Source organism: Monodon monoceros, unplaced genomic scaffold (assembly GCF_005190385.1).
Source record: "Monodon monoceros isolate NGI ecotype Baffin Bay Population unplaced genomic scaffold, NGI_Narwhal_1 Super_Scaffold_12, whole genome shotgun sequence".
NCBI lineage: Eukaryota > Metazoa > Chordata > Mammalia > Artiodactyla > Monodontidae > Monodon > Monodon monoceros.
In genome coordinates this window covers 26,891,827-26,916,721 of record NW_021703768.1, presented here as the reverse complement: position 1 = coordinate 26,916,721, position 24,895 = coordinate 26,891,827, and the positions used below count along the sequence as shown (strand labels likewise).

The 24,895-nt window shown below is 41.9% G+C and overlaps 1 protein-coding gene across 1 annotated transcript in view; it reads right to left on the bottom strand.

Moving 5' to 3' along the window:
* The window catches only part of PDZD2 (PDZ domain containing 2), a 236,946-nt gene that overhangs the window by 34,058 nt on the left and 177,993 nt on the right, over positions 1-24,895 (bottom strand). The window contains 8 exon segments of the mRNA XM_029215898.1: positions 904-1,036; positions 2,678-2,795; positions 3,612-3,837; positions 3,982-4,055; positions 6,911-7,025; positions 7,838-7,957; positions 11,464-11,609; positions 18,233-18,344. Of these exon segments, the coding sequence (XP_029071731.1) occupies positions 904-1,036; positions 2,678-2,795; positions 3,612-3,837; positions 3,982-4,055; positions 6,911-7,025; positions 7,838-7,957; positions 11,464-11,609; positions 18,233-18,344 (1,044 nt within the window).

Genomic DNA, 24,895 nt, shown 5'->3' with positions numbered 1-24,895 from the left:
TGGGAGGACCTACCAGGTCTCCTGGCACAGACATCTTACTCTTAAAATGGCATAAGAGTCCATCCAGTACAGCAGCCTGGGACCATTTAGGATGTAATCGAATAATACTACAAATAATACAAAAGGGGCGGCCACATGACGGGCGTGGGAAGAGCTAATGCTCTTAATAAGCATTCTGAGTTGTTGAAAGGTCAAATTTTGTAAAATACAACCTGATTACCATGTTAGAGATAGGCTAATTTTAAAAGATTTTTACCTGGAGTGCTCAAAAACAACAAAAATTCGTGCTCGAAATGGGTTGAGTTGAACTTGCTAAAGTGTCCTGTGGTTAGCTTAAAAAATTAAAAGCAATCGCATAAGTAGAAGAGATACAACCAAGTAAATAGCAGAGGCCAACGATACGGGGGCTATGATTATCGGCAAGTTAGTATGGGCCAACTATGTGATACTGATGCTGAAAAAAAATTAGTGGGCTCTTAAGCCTTAATTACACCTGAGTATTCTGCTCCGGTCAAGGATGGCCTGGACAGATCACCTAGTTTACTGCTCTCAGATTTTCTGGATGCAGAAACCCAAAGAGGTTAAGTATCTCACCAGAAATCGAGCCATCAGCTGGGGGTTACTCAGAACCCAGCACTCCTACCTTCCACAAATTTTAAATTCACCAAACATATTGTCAACATTTTCTAATAAAATTTTCTGAGTGTGGAGACGAAGAAGTCCAGATCAGTGATTTCATTTCCCGTGTGTATCAGTTACCTTGGTCACTGTGTGGCCACAGGCTGATTCCCATCCCCAGCTGGGTGAACTGTCTCATCAAAGAGTAGGCATAGGAACATGTGTGTCATTGCTACTGGACAAATAGCTGTCTTCCCATACTCAGGAGAGTATGAAATACTTCACCTTTGGATTAGGGTGCCGGCCGATGACCAGGCGAACGGGTCCTGGGGGGCATTTGCTCAAGATGGCGTGGACTTTGCTCAAAGCAGCATGGCGGACGTTGACTGAGTTCACTTCCAGGATTTGATCTCCGCGGCTAGGGAGGCAACATGATCAACTCTGCGGTAACAGTTAGCTTTTTACAAGATTTCCTTCTGGGAGAGGTTTATAATATGAAATCTTTTCTGAACACTTTAACAAAGCAAATGACATCCTTTCATCCTTGCATACGTATAAAAAAGCAACACAGTCATAAACACATTCGGTTTTAAACTGACAAAGACCATTACGCATATCTATCTGCATTTTCAGAAGTAGTAAAGTTAAATAAAATTGATAATAAGGACAACAATGAAGGCTACCATTTCTTGAACACATAGTATATGCCAGGCACTATACAGAGAGATTTACATAACAATGCTTTGAATAGGTATTATTATTCCCATTATGTAGATAAAGCCACAGGCTCAGAGAGGTTACCCAGATGTCACACACTGTTGGTCTCAGGTCTGTCTACCTTCTGATCATCAAGTGACAGTCTCTCGACCACCATCAGTTTCTCTTTCCTTACCATCTTGAAATGATTATTGTAATATAATTTAAGAAGGAAATATCTGAAGCTCCAAGGTTACCCAAGAATTTGTAAAAACGTTTCAAATTTGAACAAATGAGAAATTGGGGACAAGATGCCCATTTTGACTTGAAATTATAGGGAGAGAACTCAGTACGAGAGAACAAAGACTCTTTATGTGGGGTTTGAAGAATGTTCATTTGGCAGGCTCCAGACATATGGAACCATTCAAGAAAGAAACATCATCTTGGGATGTCATTAAAGGATTTTTTTTCCTTGGGTTCTAAAAGTATATTTTCTTTAATGTACTTTGGATGATTTGCTAAATTTTTTTCGGTATGGAACTTCACTCTGATGATTAACTAAAAACATAATATAATCTATTAACAGCACCCCAAAATGGCAACCTCAAGGAATGTCATTTTGTCAATTCCTCAACTGCTCAAGGACTTAGAAACTTCGAGGGGAGAAAGATGATACTGTCTGTACAGAGTGCTTCGTGCAATACGTGTGCATTCCTGTGAAGTTTAGGTGGGCACAGACCCACTGCAATTACTATATAATAGAACACCTAAACCTCTCTTGTATAAACAGAATACCCAATCTACAACTCAACTAGCCGAAATGAGAAATCAGACACGTGGTGATTTCAGACAGTAAGCATCTAGACGTCACCTCTTAAAAAGGAGTAAAACAACAGGAAAGGTTCAGGAGATTGTACTTAATAATAAAGGCCTCCTGTTCAAGGGCATGATTTCTGGACTCTCTTGTATCCAGTGATTCTGAAACCATTTTGAGAAGTTCCCAGTATCTCCTATGAATTTTACATAAATGAATATAAAAGTGAAAGAAAATATTTGGATAATCATAGATATCTATATAGAGTTGTACTGTGTCAGGTTTCTGAGACTGAACTTCTGAGTCCAAATAGAACAAAATTGGTAGGGAAAGCCAAGATCTGGAGTTCTTGAATTCAACCAAATTTCATTTATATTATCTTTTCATCTTTGGAGGTGTTTTTGATTGTAATCCTGGCTATATGACTGCAAATAATACAAACATTTAGAATCCCACAGGGGAATGTAACAGGGCAGGTATCTTACATATGTATGTATTCACATATTCACAAACACACCAGAACTCTAAACTTTCAGGTTTACAACCAACCTCAGATTGCTCTCCATCTTGGCCACTGATCCAGGGGCAAGGCTGTGAATGTAGATGCCCGGAGGGCTGTTTTCTAGGGCCAGGCAGCAGGCACCAATGCCTAATCCAACTCTGGGCTCTGTGGGAGGCATCATTGAAAGAAAACAAAATTAAAAACAACAACAACAAAAACTGAAAAGCAGTATTAAGTGATTTGAAACGGCATTAATGTATATGTTGACCAATAACCATTTATTTTTGGACCAGACTCAGAATACAAATTTTGCTTTTCTTTGTCAATAGGGCCATATTCTGTTAATGAGTCCATGGCAGAACCAGGGGCTAACTATGGACTGTGAATTACTCAATCAATGATCCATCCTCTTCTTAGTCTAAAGAGCCTCCTCGAAGCTGCTTTTGGAAATAGGCAGAGTCCAAGTAATATCTTCTATTCTGCATACACAACTTTAGGTTTTCTTTCGCCTCTCTTTTTAGCAACTAATCTCTTGGTTATTTAATTGCTCACCATATTTCTATAGCTGGTGGGGAGGAAAAGGAGACAAAGATTAAAAGTGATAACATTTGGTGTCACCCAGGACTTTCAGTTACTGGTGTTTACTGTATTCTTGACTATATTCTTCATTCTTTAAAATGTTTTATTAGCCCTAGAATTAAGCTAGTCAGTGATGTTTTTCACATGAGTCTCTGACACACTGTGATTCATCTGGAGAGAGCTTAGAAAATCGTGCTACTGGTAACTTCCCTTCACTTCAGTAAAATGACTAAAATCTCTACTTTTGATCCCACTGTCCACTTAGAGAATAACATATGTTGTTGGTAGCAGAGTGTTCCAAAGGAGCAATTCATAGAAAAAAATATAAAAAATTAACCTAAGAACAGATTACAAATTATTATTTCAGAGAATGTAACAAAAATGAGGAAGAGCTGGTATCACCTTTGTTGAGGGTTACTTCCATGACAATTCTGTCCTTTGGCCCGGGGGCCTTTCGTCCCAGGGACGAAGAACTGGCTTCATCGGCACACACCGCTGAGGTTCCCCCACTGGTGTTGAAGTTTGGGGAGCTGGATCTGCTCATGTGTGTGGGTGTGGAGCAGGGTGTGAGGCTTGGGCTCAGTAACTTGGTGCGTACCGTTAAGACAAATAATCCACTCCGGATTTGCTGAAAAACAAGAAGAAAGAAGGGCTAAAACATTCAGGCTGTCCTTTTATCAAAGGGTGAAAAAAAAAAAAATCACCAAATCCAAACCAGAAAGAAATAAAGAAAAACAAAGAAGACAAAGGTGATCAATAAGAATGTCGTTACCTTAAAGGTATGAATGGCTTCTTGAAATGTCAAGCCCTTGATTGGTATTCCATTTACATCTAGGATTTCATCCCCTAGTGACCAAATTTGAGAATTGCATTAACATCAAGTTTTTGTTTACTGGAATCTGCTTGGTCAGTACTAGAATAAGATACCATATGGTCCCTGATTTACAACTCTATAAGATGAATTTTATTGTTCCAATCTATTTTCATTAGCTTAGCTCCAAGGAATGTCACAAAATGGGACAATAAATGACAATGCATATTCTTTTGCAGTAATTCTATATTACCATCTTTAACTAAAACAACTGTGGGAAGCATCAAGATCTTATTCTCTAGCCACTGCCAAGTCTGATAATAGATGTTCTACATTTAGAGATCAAACTACAAAAACTGAATTCCTAGTCTTTTCTTATAGTTTTTGTTTTACAACTTAAACCCACTGGCAGTGAAGCACAAACACACGTAACATGTGAGAAGCCTTGCCTATATTTGCAGAAAGACATGGCGTGTGAAAAATGGTTTAAATGATAGAGACAAAAAAACTCGTGAGATATTATATAGGAGTGGCAGCCCCCCGTCTACATCCAGCCCCACAGTCTAGATGCCTGGTCTTACTGATGGCGTTCAAGGTTCTCAGTCATTAAGCTGGCTAGTTATTATACGCTTCTATCTAAGAGATTACTGTAGACTAATATCAAATTGCTTTCTCTCTCTCTCTCGCTCTCTTTCTCTCTTCTCCCTCAAACTATCCTGGACTCATCGTCAACTCCAAGAAGGCACAGGTCATTTTTCAAGTTGTTGATAGTGTCTGCTGGGAACATAAAAGAACTTGGACATCCTGTTGACTTAACAGAGCTAGTTTCCGGTTTTGTACTCTTGTGACATGGTCTGTTTTGGGGAATAGCAGTTCATCAAAAACACTACAAAGATGTGCAAGAGAGAAGAACAGATGAACCTTGCACAGCAGTATGGTACAGAAGAGGAACTCCCTTTACTTACAACAAAGTACAAAGCAGCCTAAGAACACACATTTTCTCCTCTCGTGAACAGCCAATCCCAGGAGCACATAGGGTAATCCATTAAAGGAATCCTGTATATGAGTTTAAAAAGGTAGCAGTACCCCACCCATTTGTTATGTGCCTTCTCTTTAATGCAATTACAGAAGTTGTAAACTAAGTGAAATAATCTCTTTAAAAATCACCTGGTATAACCGATTACTCAACTAGGCGAGGGTTTTGGTTTGTTTCCACCTGGGCAAAGGGTAGAAACATTAACATAATGGCTCATGCTCTTAAAAATCTTTGCAAGATTACTTAAAAGACAGATCATCCAACAGGTTGAAAATCCATTCTGATGACTTCTACTTATTGTAAGTGAATACATATGAAAATACAGTATTTAGGAGAAGCAAGTGCTGTTAACCTCTCCTATCGATTTCTTTTTTCCCCTCCACTTTGTTCCATTCTACTGGCATTGCAGGATGAATTTCAATCAAGTGAACACATGGCACATCCATTATAAAAATGCTTGGCTAAAATTTTATATTGTTGTGAAACTAGACACAAACACCACCTGGGAGTTAACCCTTCCTCTGAGACAGAAATAAATATTCTGCCATCAAAATATTAAGCCTGGGCTTCCCTGGTGGTACAGTGGTTAAGAATCCGCCTGCCAATGCAGGGGACACGGGTTCAATTCCTGGTCCGGGAAGATCCCGCATGCCACGCAGCAACTAAGCCCGTGCGCCACAACTACTGAGCCTGCGCTCTAGAGCCTGTGAGCCACAACTACTGAGCCCACGTGCCACAACTACTGAAGCCACGTGCCTAGAGCCTGTGCTCCACAAGAGAAGCCACCACAATAAGAAGCCCACACACCCCAACAAAGAGTAGCCCCCGCTCGCTGCAACTAGAGAAAGCCCACGAGCAGCAAAAAAGACCCAATGCAGCCAAAAATAATAAATTAATTTAAAAAAATTAAGCCCGGTCACGGATTATCGTTAGTACACAGGCTTCTGGGATTGCTCTACCTACAGAAAAGGAGGCTCCAATTCACTCTTAATCAGTTTTAAGCAAATAAGCTGGTTAAACACAACATCACCTATCTTTGGACCAACTGAACTGAACAGTCACAGCATTTTTGAAGGTAACTAGAAATAGTGTGATTCAATCATTCCATGCAGGAAGTATGGAATAAGGAGGAGAAAAATCAGGACTCATGAACAAGTTCTGGGGATCTAAGGTACAGCATGGGACCTATAGTTAACAAGACTGTTATATACTTGAAAATTGCTAAGAGAGTAGATGTTAAATGTTCTCACCACACAAGCACACAAAAGGTCATTATGTGAGGTGATGGAGGTGTTCACTAACCTTGTCTGGCAATCATTTTGCAATATATGTGTGTCAAATCATGTTGTACACCTTCAATACACGCAGTTATCAATTATATCTCAGTAAAGCTGGGAGCAAAAAAGTGCTTGTCTAGTATGTTTACATGTGTGCAAAATGGTAGGTGCTATGGAGCGTGTAAAAGATGTTTCTGTACTCCAGCCCCAAAGCAAGAATGCACTGCAAACTCTCAGGAATTTTCAAGGCAAGGAACACAATCAAAGACCCAGGGGACAAGACAGACATTTAAAGACATTCAAGCCACTTCTCACGTAATGTCTCATTTAATCCTCACTACAAGTCCTCAAGGTACGTATTAATATCCCAAGTTTACAACAGAGGAAAGTGAAGCTCAGGTTCTATCAATTGTCCAAGGTCATGATGTAGTAAGTGCTGGATTCAGCCCGGGTCTACCTGACTACCAAGCCCACAGACTTAGCTGCTGTGCCATTTGCTTCACATCCTGCAAGGAGGCAGATTCCCCTGGAATCAAAGCTCACTGGCACTGAGGACCACCAAGAGGCCTTCTCCTACCTTCTTTAAGCCTTCCATCCTCTGCAGCTGATCCATTTGGGAAAATGGTCTTGACAAAAATCCCCATCTGTCCTCGAATGCAGTCTCGACCTCCAGCAATGCTAAAGCCAAGGCCCTACACGCAAAGGAGGTGGGGGTCCAGGTTGTCAGTGTGGTATTTAACTAAGGGCATCCTTTCCCATTGCAGTATTTCACTGAGGGCACCCTTCTCATTGTAGTATTTAACTGAGGTGTCCTTCCCAAACAGGCTCAGAGTTAAGCTAACTAGCTGTAAAGTCAAATCTGTGTTCCCTTCACCATTTCCCTCCTCAGATCCATTTGCATTGTGCTAGCTATGCATTACATTAAAGGGTGAAAGTTTTAGGTAAACATATGAAATTGCTAGATTTGACAATCTTTGATCTCCAAAGATGTCAATTTCACATGGATCAACTAATAGCTCATGAGAGTCATTTCACACTGTGCAGGTGCCATATTTGTTTTATTCTTTTGTTTTTGTATAATATCAAAATGGATATTTTGGTATTTGTATAATATCAAATTATTTATACTATTCCTCTTATAATAATGGCAATGCCATGAAATTCATTCCAAAGGATAACTGGGATTATTCTCTAAAGCTGCAGGGTCTGCCTTTCTTTCAATAGTGGTAAAAGTTGGGGCATTTACCCCATCCTTGATTGTGCCCTAGCTGCCAGGTGGTGACTCCTGAAATCATAAGGGCAAATATGGTATGATGTCACTTGGAGGCCCACAGGAAAGGATGCCAGGGAATCCAATCAAATCCACCCAAAGACCACTTAATCTATTCTTCTTTATACCTTTTACTTTTTATTTCATGTAAAAACAACACTAAAAAGTAACCATTTAAAACATATATGCTAACATTTACCTGGAGAGCAAAACAACGTACAGAAAGGAGCTCACCTTGCCTTTCTCTTTGTACAGGCCAATGATAGAGATGACCGATGGCCGAATAAGTCTCCAAGGAGATTCCACCTGAGTAGTACTTAGCGAGCGAGTAGACTTCTTCACAATGTGGTATTCCTAGAAGTCGGCACATGAGGTCAGAGGTAGTCTCACTCATCCTGCTGTGGTCTCTGGCATAAAAATATACTCAGATTTGGAAAACCTCAGTTGTCTTTTGTGTTAGACAGCCATTGCCCTCTGGTCCGTATCTGGTCCAGTGGCTTAAATAAAGTTTATTATAAAGAACATTGAAGAAACAGCCCCAACTGTGACTGGCGGTCATGCTTTCTTCCCCCCACATAAAGAACTGCTTGGCAACCACCTGGGGCTGCTCCTTCCTTGACCCTACTCCACAGATCCTACTTCTCGCTTTCTGGATTTCAGTTAGGAACCGGAAACTGAGAGGCCTCGGAGATACAGAATGACCATCCTCTGGTCGGGTTCTCCCTTGGAAGTCACCCTCGCCCCACCCCAAGTTCACAATCATGGTTAGAAAGTATCTCACCATTTGAAGTTTAATTCACTCACTCAAAACTCAGCAAGCCCTTCTTTCTTATAAAACCCAAACCGCAAACCCAGACAACTGTTATTTAGTATAAAAGATCCCGCTGAGAGACTGCAGCAGCTTTAGTTCTAATCCCTCACATTTGGAAAATAAAATACTTTCCCACAAGCCACACTTTCCCTTCCTGGCACACAGCAGCTCAAAATCTTGATCTCTTTTTCCTGTCCATCACCCACCACATCCACGTGTGTAAGCAGGGTGCACTATTTATAACAAGAGACTGAACAAATCTCTTGCTAAAGCATTGCGACAATCTAGCTCCCTGCTGTTCTTCTTCGTTTTTTTAAAAAAATTAATTAATTAACTTTTGGCTGCATTGGGTCTTCGTTGCTGCGTGCAGGCTTTCTCTAGTTGTGGCGAGCAGGGGCTACTACTCTTCGTTGAGGTGCACAGGCTTCTCATTGCGGTGGCTTCTCTTGTTGAGGAGCACGGGCTCTAGGCACGCAGGCTTCAGTAGTTGTGGCATGTGGGTTCAGTAGTTGTGGCTCACGGGCTCTAGAGCGCAGGCTCAGTAGTTGTGGCGCATGGACTTAGTTGCTCTGCGGCATGTGGGATCTTCCCGGACCAGGGCTCGAACCCGTGTCCCCTGCACTGGCAGGCAGATTCTTAACCACTGCACCACCAGGGAAGCCCCGCTATTCTTCTTAGAATAATAAATTGCTTAAATGACACAGATATTCTAGCATAAACAAAAAATGCTAAAAAATCATTTCATGTTTAATATGAGAAAAGAGACACTAGAAAATAGTTTATCCTTAATTAGCATATTCAAAGTTAGAAATGAGATATCTGCTAATGATATTTTCATATTCTTGGCAACTTAGAACAATTGTATTTTGCTGTTTTACAAAATTATCTGTCAGCCATGTTGGCCTCCCAGACTCTGATTCATTAAAAAAATGACATTGGCTTGGCCAGGTTACCACCCTTTTACTGAAACCATCATGGGAATAGCCATACATAGCTCTCAAATACAGAGGTTCATGTGCAGACTCATAAGGGAACTCTTTCTCTGACCACCAACCTCCAGCAGCACCTCATTCCATCTCCCCTTTGGGAACCAGAGGCCAGCAGGCTTCACTCTTCTCTTGAAGAGTTTCAGGGGTCCCACTACATTTTTAGACCTCTGTTTTCCAATATGGCAGCCACTAACCACCCGTGGCTATCCATATTTAAATTGAGATGAATTAAAATTGAAAACGCACTCCTCAGTCTCACTAGCCACTTTTCATGTGCTTAAAAGACATACGTGGCTACCATATTGGGCAGTACAGACATAAAACATTTCTATCACTGCAGAAAGGTTTACTGGATAGCTCTATTCTAGAGAATACTTTTTAGTGGAGGGAGAGAAGAAAGAAAGAAAAAAAAAGAAAGAGAGAAAGAGAAAAAAAGAAAGAAAGAAAGAAAGAAAAGAAAGGAGGGAGGGAGGAAGAAAAGAAAGTAGAGAGGGAGGGAGGGAGGGAGGGAGGGAGGGAGGAAGGAAGTTAGGAAGGAAGTGAATCCTGGGAGAAAAAAAAAAAGGCAGAAAATAAGAGAAGACAAGGGAAAGAACAACTTGAAGAGGAAAAAAAAAAAGTTTCTTCTTTAAAATCTTCACTAGCCTGTGCTTCCTGGTTCCTAGAAGCCTGGTTAGAAGAAATAGGTATTCCTAGGCTATAAATACGGTCAGGTTTCCTCAGCGGGTCAGTAAGGAAATCAGCACCTCAATGCTGGACATCCTTGGCCATGATGGCAGCAGATCCGCTCTCACCTTCCTCACTAACTAAAATTGTCTGAAACGCGGCTCTCCTATGACTGCTTGATCTCCCCCCGCCTCTGTTGATCCAATTGGATCATTCTGCACAGGCCACAGACTTGTCTCCAGACACGGGTCTGGAGGAGCTCTAACCAGGCCCTATGCAAGTTTTTTGCTCTGCTTTTGCTCGGTGCCCCAATTCAAGTTGCCACTGGGGGGATTCAACACAAGACAGCCTAATCGACAGCTGCCTCTGAAACACGGGCGCTTTTGAATTTTATTGGTCAGGCAACTCCCTGCACAGGGATTCTGGTGCATCGCTTGGAGCCAAATACTCAACCTCTTTGGGATTCAGTTGCCCTACCTGTAAAAAGGTGAGACACAAAAAGCAAGGGCCCAACCCAGATGCCCTGAGCCAGGTCTTTTAGAACTCAACTATCTGAGTCTCCACGCCCTTATAGGTGTCACTACTGCCACACCCTCCTCCCTCCATCTCTACTTCATTGCAGGCCTGGGGACAAGATGCCAATGACTCCTCTTGAGCGCTCTGGCTGATGGTGCCAGGGCTCAAAGACACTCCACAAGTTCCCCAGAGACTGAGCCTGCCTCCAACTTGGTTATGAGACATCTACCCAGTTTCTACTGGGTTGAGGATGATGGAATTGAGGATGAGCCCCTGAGCAGGGTTGTGGAGCCCCGAGCTCTGGCGGGGATGGGCCCTGGAATATCAACATCCCCACCTTCCTCACCCATCTTGGCAGCCTCTTCTGACCTTGGCTGTTTGAGCCATGACTCTATAACAGGTAGGATCCCAGGCACAGCACAGGCACACCCAACCGCCTCCGTCCCTCACACGTCCCCACACCCACCCACCCACCAGGCTATGCTGACACATGACACACCCACTAAACAAGAGATGGTGGTTCTTACCACAGACCATGACGCGCCATTGTCTCCTGGCAGTTGAAAGCAGCTCTCGTTTCCAAAACACACAGTAGAAAGAGGATCAAGGTTTTTTTCCTTCTCTTTTATTTTCAAATATTAGGCTGACTACTTCCTTCTAGCCTCCCTGGATAGATCTCACTGACTATGCTATATCTCTAGTCCTGAATACCCCTGGCCCTCATAGACGGACAGGTCTTCAGAGCACGGAAGCTCCTGTTGGTCTCGGAGAGAATAAAAGAAAACCTGGAGACCCAGGGCTGGAAACATGCTCTTCCATCCCTAACCAAGTAACTGTGACTGGATAAGAAAGCCAGGGGCTCCACGGTGCTGCACTACCTGTGCTGTGCCCGTCGAGTCCAGGAGCTGGGGGAGAGAGTGCTTCCGGCCATCTCGGGAGACCTCCAACATCCTGGCCCGGGGGTCCCCATTTCTCAGCATCAGCTCATTATATTCTTCAACAGACTCTAGACGGTGCACACCCCCTTGAAAAAACAGAGGGGAAACATGACTCGATAGAGAATGAAGAGGATCTTAAGAGCATGCATAGGTATAAACTTGTCGATTTCCACCCACATTCATGGTGGCTCAGACGGCCTGGTGTCGAATACTTCAGTACTTTCAAAGCACCCAGCTCACTGCACTCAACCATCAAGCCCTGTGTAAGCTTGGTGCGTGCTGAGGCTGTAATGCCAGGCTCTGAAGAAAGTGCTCGTTTTGGAAGTGAACAGCTTCAAAAAGGGCAATGTATATGTTTCATCCAAGTAAGATGTAGCTGCGGTTGGTAAGGCAATAAACAATAGTGAGAATGCTATCAGTAGACGACTTCTTAGTGCTGGAGGAATATCACTTTCTGGTTGGTATAGTTCCATGATTGGGGGATGCCTTTTTCCATGTATAGCAATGACTGTTGAAACAAACTTTTAGTTAAAGTGTAACAACTTACAGAAATGGGCAGAAATCATTAAGTGTACGTACAGTTCCATGAAATTTCACAAAATGAATATGCCAATAACATCCAGACTAAGACATAGAATATTACCAGATCCCCAAATCCCCTTTTGTGCCACTAACCCCCTCACCCAAGCGTAACCATTATCCCAGCTTCTAACACCACAGATCACTTTTGCCTATTTTCAAACTTGATATAAATGAACACATACAATATGTGTGTTTTGGTATCTGGCTCCTCGTTCATGTTGCTACATTCCAATGGTTTGTTCATCTCCTTTCTGCATACTATTTCATCGTATAAACACAGCACAATTTATTTATCCATTCTATTGCTGATGGACATTTGATTCGTTTCCAGTTTCAGATCCCGAATAAGGGTCAGCAAACTTTTTCCCTAAAGGCCAGATAGTAAATGTTTTAGGCTTTACAAGTCACAAATGGTCTCAGTCACACATTCTTTACAATTTTTTTTACAATGCATTAAAAATGTAGAAAGCGTTTCTATCTGTGGGCCATACAAATACAGCTGTGGGCAGAAGCTTGCTGACCCCGATCTAGAATATACTGTTACTGGACATTCTGTGACGTATCTGTTGGATGTACCTAGGAGAGGCGTGGCTGGGTTACAGGTACGTGTTCCCCTTCACCATGCAGGATCACCAGGGTGTGTGAGTGCTTGCTATTCCACTTCCTTGTCACACTTAGCAGTGTCAGTCTTTCTAATTTTAGCCACTCTGCTGGATATATAATGGTATTTCCCTGTGGTTCATAATTTACATTTCACTGAGGACTAGTGAGACTGAGCTTCTTTTCAAGTATTCATTGGCTGTTTTTCTTTTTTAAGGTTGTAAAGAGGCTGTTCAAGTCTTTTGCTCATTCCTTTCTTCTTCTTTTTACTTTTTTAATTGGACTACTAGAAAATTTTATTATTTTTTTTCTTTGCTCATTCTTTTATTGGATTTTTCTCTGTTGATTTACAAGAGTTTTATTTTCTTGTTAATATATTTTAGATATGAGTCCTTTGTGGAAACTATGTATTGCAAATATCTTCTCCATGTCTGTGACTTGCCTTTTCACTCTCTCAATGGTATTTTTTTTTTTAGATGTTGGGGGTAGGAGTTTATTAATTAATTAATTTATTGTTTTTGCTGTGCTGGGTCTTCGTTTCTGTGCGAGGGCTTTCTCTAGTTGTGGCAAGCGGGGGCTACTCTTCATCGCGGTGTGCGGGCCTCTCACTATCGCGACCTCTCTTGTTGCGGAGCACAAGCTCCAGACGCACAGGCTCAGCAGTTGTGGCTCACGGGCCTAGTTGCTCCGTGGCATGTGGGATACTCCCGGACTGGGGCACGAACCCGTGTCCCCTGCATCGGCACGCGGACTCTCAACCACTGTGCCACCAGGGAAGCCCCTATAGTAATGATTTTTAAAGACATCTTTATCATACTTAGTTTATATTATACACTATTTTAAAATAAGATAGTTTAAGGGACTTTAATCATTTAAAAATTTTTAATTTTATTTTTTATTGAAGTATAGTTGATGTATAATATAAATTACACATGTACAATATAGTGAATCAGTTTTTAAAGGTTATATTCCATTCATGGTTATTATAAAATATTGGCTATATTCCCTGTGTTGTACAATATATCCTTGTAGCTTATTTTATACCTAATAGTTTGTACCTCTTAATCCCCTACTCCTATGGCCCCTCCCCCGCTTCCCTCTCCCCAGTGGTAACCACTAGTTTGTTCTCTGTATCTGTGAGTCTGCTTCTTTTTTTGTTATATGCACTAGTTGGTCGTATTTTTTAGCTTCTACATATAAGTGGTATCATACAGTATTTCTCTTTCTCTGTCTGATTTCTTTCAGTTAGCATAATACCCTCCAAGTTCATCCATGTTGCTGCAAATGCCATTATTTAGTTCTTTTTTATGGCTGAGTAATATTCCATTGTATATATACACACATCTTCCTTATCCATTCATCTGCTGACGAACATTCAAGTTGCTTCCATATCTTGCAATTGTAAACAATGCTGTTGTGAACACGGGTGCGTGTATCTTTATGGATTAGTGTATTAGTTTTTTTTTAATATATATACCCAGGAGTGGAATTGATTGGTCATATGGTAGTTCTATTTTTAGTTTTTTGAGAAACCGCCATACTGTTTTCCATTGTGGCTACACCAGTTTACATTCCCACCAACAGTGTATGAGGGTTTAAGGAACTTTAATTTAATTTATTTATTTTTTTGTGGCACGCGGGCCTCTCACTGTTGTGGCCTCGCGCGGGCTCAGCGGCCATGGCTCACGGACCTAGCCACTCCGCAGCATGTGGGATCTTCCTGGACCGGGGCACGAACCCGTGTCCCCCACATCGGCAGGCGGACTCTCAACCACTGCGCCACCAGGGAAGCCCGGGACTTTAATTTTAAATGATGGATCAATTACACTGAATGTAGCTATAATCATATTATGATGTTTATTATATACTATATATATGTGGAGAGCCATGTGTATATATAACTATATATACATATAGATTCTTTGAAATATCAAATTCTCCTAGACTGTAATATTTTCATTTGATGACTTAAAATTTCAATTTATCTAAAAATTTCTCAGGAAGTTTTTCATGGAATAAAACAAGATGATTCTGTACTCTTTTAAAAATATATAATATATTGATGAGTTTTTAATAGTGATGAAAAGTTAGAACAGGGCTGATACAGTTATATTATAATGGACATTTCTAAAAGCCTGGTTTTTCAAAAGCTACATATTAACTTTGTGATTCAAATTTCAGGTTTTCAAACACCTGAAATTCCTTTGCAATCAAAAGAAAAATTTTCATTTTCACAAACCTAAGGCATTAACATGGATAAATCAAAAATACCAAAGTTAAAAGGGACTCTGCTGGCAAAAAAAGGAGGTATGAAGTAAAGAAAACTCTGGTTAGAATATCAGGAAAAATGTTCCATAAAATCGCTTTAGTCATTTTGGAGCCAGACTGGCCCAAATCTTAGTGGAAATGGCTGGAAACTCTTTACAGAACCTCCTTAATAATTCATGACCAGGTTAATCTATCTTGGCATGCTTACTCATCTGAAAAAGATTTATTAGAAGAAAATTCCTTTTGAGCTGACAGGGAAGCACTTGCCATTGACAGAAGAGAAACCACATACGGTAGTGTCTGTAGATAATATACTGATATGTGAATACCAGAGTGACTCGCTTAAGAAAATATGAAATAAATATCCAGGTTTACAGGACACAGAAATTAGGAGGTGATCACATTAAAATCTCCTGCATCCAAATGTCTTTAGACTGAACATATTTCAAAGCACTGAATGGAGAACCAATTCCTTAAGCCTCTTTAAGGTGCCTCCAAACTACTTTTCCAGTCTTAGCTCCCACTATCCTGCTACATGAATTCATTGCTCTAGCCTGATGATCCTCAAAGGAGAGGATTTGTCCTCTACCCACATCCTTACCCAAACTGGGAAGCATATAACTATCACTTGAAGTTTTACCCAATTTTGCCCACACCATCACCTCCCAGGCCAAGAATCTCCTTCCCCCAAATCTCTCTGCTGGACTGAATCGTTGTTACTGTTGGATTATTGGATCTTTCAGATAGCTGAGGCAGAAAAACAGCTACCAAAAACTTCTCTAACCAATTCTTTTCCCCATCGTCCCTAAGTATTTCTCACACATTTTGCCCCAAGTCTAGACCCCGGGTTTCCTCCTCCTGTGTTCTACCAAGCCCCGCCAATGTACTGGCAGTCCTTTATCTTGCTTCCTCTGGATGCCTCTCCCAGTATCACAACTCAGAGACATTTCAGTCTTCACACCTCTTGTTCGTGCCTTATCATGACCTGCAAGTTCTTGAGAATCTTCCTATCTGAACCCATTCAAGCATCTTCCCCTCTTGAGAGGGAGCAAGAACGATGATGATGATAATGATAATGAAAATGACAATGATGAACGTGATATTGACGATGACGGTCATAACAATGGCAGCTACCATGTGGTGAGGGCCTACTGCTGCCACAGTTTGGAGTTGCGGTACCACATACATTTGCTCAACTGGATCTCTCAACAAGGCCCAGCATTTAGAAGGCATTCACATTGATTTGCAATTATAACCCTCATCTTACAGGTGAAAAATTTGAGACCCAAAGAAGTTAAGTCACCTGTCCCAGGTCACACAGCCAGTAATGGCAGAGCTGGGAATTGCACACAGTTCTTTCTGACTTTGTGCATGTGCTTCTTCTACTATATTTCCTTGTTATGGCCTTGGATGTCTAGGAAAAACACAGGAAGAGAGGGTGGCATCCATTTGTGGCAAACAGTAGCCAGTTCTGGATTTACTACTCAGCCGAATGTCCTGCACATTCTAAATTAATAGTACAAACATGGAGAATCATAGATCTGGAAGGTCGTCAGCTAGGATCCCCTCCCCACATCTGTATCCGTAAAGCCCCAGACTGGGGAACGGGATTCTCTCCAAGTTCCTCAGGAAGCCAAGGGGTGGGTAGGAAGAACTCTGTCTGGAAGACAGACTGAATGAGTGACCTTTGGGATCCCCTTAACTTCTCTGGTCACATCCATAAAATGAGGAATGTCACTGGTTTCAAAGGTCCCTGTATTTCCCCAGAGCTCTATGACCCTCCCCTGGGAACTGTTTATAAGGTGCTGATCAGACAGCTGACCTAAAGACCTCCTTCCCCACCGCAAACACACATAGGATTTAGATGTATTTCTCTCAGTTGTTCCTCGGGGCTGAAGGGGAGCTGGTCGTTCTCTGCATGTGAGGACCATCTTTCCCTCTAGTCTTATCAGCCTCTGGCCAATCACATTGCTTTTTGTCGCAAACCCATATCCTAACACTCAGTCAGATAGACACTACCTAATTATTCTGAGTTACAAATACAAAGCAATTCATTTTGCCACTGAGTTTTTTTGTTTTTTTTTTTAAATGGATGTATTTTATGGTTCTAAACCTGCCACCTTACCTGAGAATAGTAGGGGGCAGGCAATGCGGGTTGGAGATGCTCTTGGTTGGCAGCCAGAGACGGCAGGAAGATGAAACTGACATATTGGGGGATAGCGATATACCATGCTTTGTACTAGGTGCTTTTATGTGTGTTTTTTGTTTGTTTCAACCTTTCAAAGTCAGGATGATAATCTCCTTTTTTAGGGGAGAGAGTGGAGGTTCAGGGAGGTTAAATAACCAGCCCGAGGTCATAAGGTAACTCAAGAGCTGAGGGGTAAACTTGATTCCACCAAGCTTCCAAATGCTTGCTTTTCCTGCTAGACCAGATGTCTTTCACAGCTGGGTAGCCAGGGGTGATTTCTCCATGAGACCAGCAGACACATTGCTGAGGGCCCATGCCACTTCTAGGGGCCCGCAAAAATGTTTTGATTTCTTTTAAATTCAGGAGAAAAAAAATGAACATAATAGTAATTAATAGATGATAATGAATCCAGCTTGTATCTTTATACCAGCGCAGCCATGAAATATAATTTGCGGGTTTTTTCCCTCTTTTCTCTATAGAAAGAGCCTGTAAAGGCTAAAGTGCCTCAGACCCACAAAAGTCCCCACACACAGCCTCTGACTTTCTCTCTCAGGGCCTAGGCCAGCTGCTATGATGTGCCCAGGAAATGGCAAATCTATTTGTTACAAAAACCACACCTCCATCCCATTTCCCCCCTCCCTCACCCCATTTAGTTGAGATGCAGATTTGTTACTAAATAAATAGCTCTTTGCCCCAGGTTCCCATGGACCAGCGGTTTGAGGAAGAGGTATGTTTGCTGGAAAGATAGGCCATCGGGAGTATTCCACAGTGAAAGGGTCACCGTAAGTCCTGTTGAAGTAAGTGAACCAAACACTACAGGAAATTGATGTTTAAGCAGAGGCAAACAGAGATGTTGACATTCATTTCATTATGACTCAAATAAAAATACTGACGTGGGCAGCCAGGCTGAAGGTGGTTGTTACGCCCGGGGCATGCACCATCAAAAGGAAAAAGAATTTGGATGTTTTAAAGGGAAAAAAGAGCTCATCCTGCAAATGACTTTATCTTCCCGAGCTCCTGAGGCTGGAAGCTCCATTTCAGGCGGGTGTATCAGGCAAAGAGTCCACATACCTGAAAGACGACTCTTGAGTTTCATTTTACTGCTTCCTTGTTTCGGACTTTCCAAGGACCCCTTGGATTCCTCGGGGCCGCATGCATCTTGGGAGTCCTCTGTCCCAGGCATCTGAAATGCAGAAAGCACAGAGCTGATGGGAGAGGCTAGTCTGCGGCCACTTCTGCCATCTCCTCTGAGACATTATCTCAGGCTCAAGCAGCAGCAATATAGGCGTCACATGAGAAAAAAGGTTCATGGGATCAAAGCACAGCCCTTCAGATAACCTGGAACCACACAGCGTCACACTGACAAGTTCCTCCGAGGCACGCATTTCACCGCACAGCATAGAATCAGGGAGGTTTCAAACTGGAAAGGGCCCATGGGGCCATTTTGTTTCTTGAGAAAGCGTGTTGATCAAGGTCTCCCAGGTGGTTGCAAAGCCACAAGTAGACTGCAGGTCCCCTGACTGGTGGGCCAGTGCTTTTCCCTACAGTACAAACTACAACAATGATTAAACCAGAAATTTTAAATTCAATTCTAAAATTCTTAAAATACAGTAAAGCCTTGATTTTGTGGCAGCCAAATAACTACACCCTGGGTCAACCAGATATTCCATGTGTTACACTCCCATTAAAAGGAAACAACAGGGCTTCCGTGGTGGCGCAGTGGTTGAGAGTCCGCCTGCCGATGCAGGGGACACGGGTTCGTGCCCCGGTCCGGGAAGATCCCACAGGCCGCGGAGCAGCTGGGCCCGTGAGCCATGGCCACTGAGCCTGCACGTCTGGAGCCTGTGCTCCGCAACGGGAGAGGCCACAACAGTGAGAGGCCCACGTACCGCAAAGGAAAAAAAAAAAAAAGAAACAACAACTCCAAAATGGAGTTGCTTGTGCTAAGCCCCACCAAGACTTCATACCTAAAGGAACTGCAGTTCCAGCCTCTCCCAGGAGTAGAATTTAAACCAGTCAGCCAGTAATCTCCTGGTCAGTGAGGTAATCTGCCTGAAACCCCATTTTTCTTTGAGGGACGGTAACCTTGCCTGAAAGAATCCAGCCTTGTAACTTCCGCCCCACCCTCTGTCCGCCTATAAAACCTTCCATTTTGTACAACTCTTCAGAGTGCCTTTCTCTTTTCTAGATGGGATGCTGCCCCAGACATGAATTGCTGAATAAAGCCAATTAGATCTTCAAATTTACTCGGTTGAATTTTGTTTTTTAACACTCCTGAGTACTGATTAAATACCTTCCAGAGTCAAGCACCACCCAGGACACCCAGAGGCATCTATGAAGTCAGCCCACACGTCTGTAAGTTTTATGTCTACATTATCAGACACCAAGAGGTTATGCAGAAAGGATGACCCCAAGGCTCCTTGGTCCTCCATCTGAGAAAAGCCCAACATGCTAAGAAGAGCTATGCTTATTAGAGAGGAGAAGGAGACTCATGTGCTTGAGAGTGGTTATAAAAACATCTGGAGGGGGGGCTTCCCTGGTGGCGCAGTGGTTGAGAGTCCGCCTGCCGATGCAGGGGACACGGGTTCGTGCCCCGGTCCGGGAAGATCCCACATGCCGTGGAGCGGCTGGGCCCGTAAGCCATGGCCGCTGAGCCTGCGCGTCCGGAGCCTGTGCTCTGCAATGGGAGAGGCCACAACAGTGAGAGGCCCACGTATCAGGAAAAAAAAAAAAAAAAAAAATCTGGGGGGTAAATTTACATGTAGAAAACTTAGGAGATACATCGTACAAATGAGCCCTCTCATTTGAAATTTTATTTTCCTTTGAGGTTCTGGAGAAAAAAAGTCATATTAATTAAAATAGGTAAGATTCACACTAAGGAACATACATGTCCTTTAAAAAGACATAGATGATATCCTTTACCACTTAGCAGTCATTGGAAAGTCTTGTAATTATAATGTAAAGAAAAAAGAAACCCTGAATTTTAACAGATAATAAAAATTATACATTGTATATCAAATTCAGTTTATGAAAACGTATAAAGTAAGCAGTAAGAGTAATCTCCCAGGTAAGCCCCCTTTTTAAGAGGTAATTGTTTATAGCTAACTCTTATATGTAATATAAAAGATCTGGAACCTTCCCCCATCCCCCTCAAGTTCAAGTATCTTTTGGGATGAGAAAGAAGAAAAGAAAAATTCTGAGAAATGAGGAGATGTAGGCAAATTGAGGAAGAGGCATTGGGAAAACAAATTAATCTTGATATATAAAACAAAGATAAATTTGGTGAATTCCTATTACAATGTCCGGGATTGGCAGGGCTCCAGGTTTAAATTATGAAGTAAAGGCAAGAATGGAATCCTGAGGGTGATTTTAGAGATTCTCTAGAGGGACATCTCTCCCAACACCAAATTGGGGCATTAATTCATACACAGTACAAAAGAAGCCTCTTGGAGACATGCCAGGGATGGGGGCGGGGCACAGAAGGAGACATGCAAATAGGAATAATCCAGAGAGAAGCCTCAGGGCCTCTCCTTTGCTTGGCTTAAAAACTTTATGGAAAGAATCTGTCTCCAGACTGTAAACAGCAATTGCTGGAGATGGAGTAAAATTCCTGGTTCTTCCCGGTTACACCGCCTGACCCAGGCTCCCAGAGAAAGGTATTCCTCAGTTTGCTAGTCATTACCTCCTCTGATGCCCATTACATGGGTGGCTTACTACACAGTGGTCAAGTCTCAGACCATCAGAAAGGCTGACTGAGAAGCTCACGTGCCAAGGGAGGAAAGCAACCCCAGCCCACCGTTCCTGGACCTGTGAGGTTTCCTCCTTCCACTCTGCGTTCCAGTTTTCCAGCACAGCCCCAGGTTTGCACACAGTCGGAGACATTTTGGAGATGACGGAAGCACTCACAGAAGGAAAGTGGCCTGTCCGAGGCTTCCCAACTCCTACAGGCGAGGCTGCGACTTCACATTCAGTCTCCGGATCTCCAGCTTCAGGTATTACCAGGCTATTTCCCACCTCCAACCTGAGATGCTTTTCAATGAACACTTCGGATGATCAATGCTGTACTGTACAGTTCGTTCACCTCGATTTTTTTTCATTTAATTTGCACAGCAAATATGTCTCAAGGTAAATAATATTATTTCCACTTGACAGATGAAGAAATAAACTGAGACCCCAAAGTAACACCATTTTGTTTACAACACATACCCGGGATCTAGGATAGATTATATGTGAAGAGCGTACAAAATGAGTGGTGTAGAGTTTTCCAAGAGCTTTACATGCTCTATGTCGAATCTGAAATCTTTATGACGCACACATGAATGTTGTAAACTCATTGACTTTTTGAATCTGGGGAGGTGGTTTAGAAGAAAGAACCACAGCCTTAAGAAACAATATTTTCTGTTTTAAAATCCTGAAATGCACCAAAGAATGACATGATTTGGTTTCTATGATCTATAAAATACCAAAAGATTATACCAAAGAAATCTTACGCTCAAGATGGTGTATGTTACATAACTACCGAAAGCCTGTAGCTAAAAGCTAAAATCAATCAGAATGAACCCAGAGATATCTCAAAGCGTGGCAAAGGGCACACTGGTGAGCTTGAGGCAGAAGTGAAATCTTATTTCAGAATCTCCTGACCACGTTAGCAAAAGGTTCTGAATTTAAATGGAACCATTTCCTCTTGTAACAAAAAACCAGTCTGTCATGGTTTTAGGTGGCTTATAACTCAATGAACAGGAAGTGGGTTGCTTAGATACATTAGTTCCAGATTATTTCAGGAAGTAGCAACATATGAAGTGCAGTTTGATTACAATGAACCTCTCTTCAGTTTTATGACTATTGTCTGAAAATGTCCACACTGTAAGAAAGACCCTTTGCTGTACTTTTTTTTTTTTTTCAGACATGCAGAACAAATCAAACTGCTCCGGAAATGATGTCATTTTAGTTGTTCTAAAATGAAATGTGCAGAAAGTTCTCCTGGAAGGCCTTTGGTTCAGAGAAACAGTTGACATAATCTATCATTCATCAGCAATTTCCAATTCACGTGTCATATAACAATGCCACTATATTAATGGAATCTAATATAATTTGCCCATTTCCAGGTTTAGAGCCTGTCTATTCGTACAATTTCCCACACCTATAACCTATGAGATTCTCTCTCAGTGAAGAAGAATCTCTAGCTTCTGGTTTTATAGCCAGGTGGTAGGGGAGCGTGGTTGAGAATCCTGGGCATAAATCCTGGTTGCACCATTTAGTAGCAATTTAGGCACGTTTGTCAACCTCTTTGAGCTCTAATGTTGTCGTTTGAAAAACAGGGCTTGAATTAAGAACTAAATGATATATAGTCTTCTGATTAAAGATGGCAGATTTCCCTCTTGAAACCACCCTAAAATGATAGGGAAGAGATTTCTTTTTTAAACAAAAGACATAATCCCACAAAGAGAATAGAAGACAAGAGCAACAAAATTCTGGAAACCAGTAAGCAAATGTGAGGTCATAGATCTCACTTGGGAAAGCTGAATCCTAAACGGGAGTTGGAGAAAGCCCCAAAGCAACTCAATTTGCATACAGACCTCCCACAAAGGCCCAGGAGACAGAGGAGCTCTGGAAGTGGGAATGAAGGTAAGGCTGAAGCAGTGGTGTAAGAAATGGCGCAAAGAGTTGGAAGTGATGACACAGGTTAAGAGTGGATCTGATTTTGAGGGAGATTCCAAGGAGTCAGGAGTGACCTAGACAAACTTTAGAGGATTCATAAAAGCCCAGGCTATGCAAGTGGAATAGAGTATGGGCCTCTGTAATTCACCACTGCCCTGCTCCAAACAGAACCAGCCTCCAAAGGAGCCGCAGGACTGAGCTGGAATCTCCGCACTCCTCCCTGCTCTCCCAGCCTTACTCCAGAGATGGACAATGGAGGCTCCCAGCTACACCAAAGTAGCTCATTAGCCAAAGAATATGGGAGAGTTGTTATCATCAGGCTGCCCTTAATTCAGAAAAAAGGTATTTTAATTAGCAATTGTAGAAACCTCTGTCCCACGCTCCGTATGAACTACAAGCACAGGAAGTGTATGAAAAGTATAATGGCACAAAAACAGAAATATAGATCAATGGGACAGGATGGAAAGCCCAGAGATAAACCCACGCACAGATGGTCACCTTATCTTTGATAAAGGAGGCAAGAATATACACTGGAGAAAAGACAGCCTCTTCAATAAGTGGTGCTGGGAAAACTGGACAGCTACATGTAAAAGAATGAAATTAGTACATTCCCTAACACCATACACAAAAATAAACTCAAAATGGATTAAAGACGTAAACGTAAGTCTGGACACTATAAACTCTTAGAGGAAAACATAGGCAGAACACTCTATGACATAAATCACAGCAAGATCCTTTTTGACCCACCTCCTAGAGAAATGGGAATAAAAACAAAAATAAACAAATGGGACCTAATGAAACTTAAAAGCTTTTGCACAGCAAAGGAAACAAGACGAAAAGACAACCCTCAGAATGGGAGAAAATATTTGCAAATGAAGCAACCGACAAAGGATTAATCTCCAAAATGTATAAGCAGCTCATGCAGCTCAATAAAAAAAACCAAACCCAATCCAAAAACGGGCAGAAAACCTAAATAGACATTTCTCCAAAGAAGATATACAGATTGCCAACAAACACATGAAAGGATGCTCAACATCACTGATCATTAGAGAAATGCCAATCAAAACTGCAATGAGGGATCACCGCACACCAGTCAGAATGGCCATCATCAGAAAATCTACAAACAGTAAATGCTGGAGAGAGTGTGAAGAAAAGGGAACCCTCTTGCACTGTTGGTGGGAATGTAAATTGATACAGCCACTATGGAGAAGAGTATGGAGGTTCCTTAAAAAACTACAAATAGAACTACCATACGACCCAGCAATCCCACTACTGGGCATATACCCTGAGAAAACCATAACTCACAAAGAGTCACGTACCACGATGTTCACTGCAGCTCTATTTACAATAGCCAGGACATGGAAGCAACCTAAGTGTCCATCGAAAGATGAATGGATAAAGAAGATGTGGCACATATGTACAATGGAATATTACTCAGCCATAAAAAGAAACGAAATTGAATTATTTACAGTGAGGACCTGGAGTCTGTCATACAGAGTGAAGTAAGTCAGAAAGAGAAAAACAAATACTGTATGCTAACACATATATATGGAATCTAAAAAAAAAAAAGGCTCTGAAGAACCTAGGGGCAGGCCAGGAATAAAGACGCAGATGTAGAGAATGGACTTGAGGAAATGGGGAGGGGGGAAGGGCAAGCTGGGACAAAGTGAGAGAGTGGCATGGACATATATACACTACCAAATGTAAAATAGATAGCTAGTGGGAAGCAGCCACATAGCACAGGGAGATCAGCTCGGTGCTCTGTGACCACCTAGAGGGGTGGGATAGGGAGGGTGGGAGGGAGATGCAAGAGGGAGAGGATATGGGGATATAGGTATATGTATAGCTGACTCACTTTGTTATAAAGCAGAAACTAACACACCATTGTAAAGCAATTATACGCCAATAAAGATGTGAAAAAAAAAGTATAATGAAGTTTACATGTACCATAGGTTGTCACATGTGTTGTACCCATAATATATTAACGGAGCATTGATGTCAGAGGCAGTTCTTTGATTTTTTAAAGTAGCAATGATACTATGTATTTTTAAAGGGTTAAAATTCCCTTGTAATTAT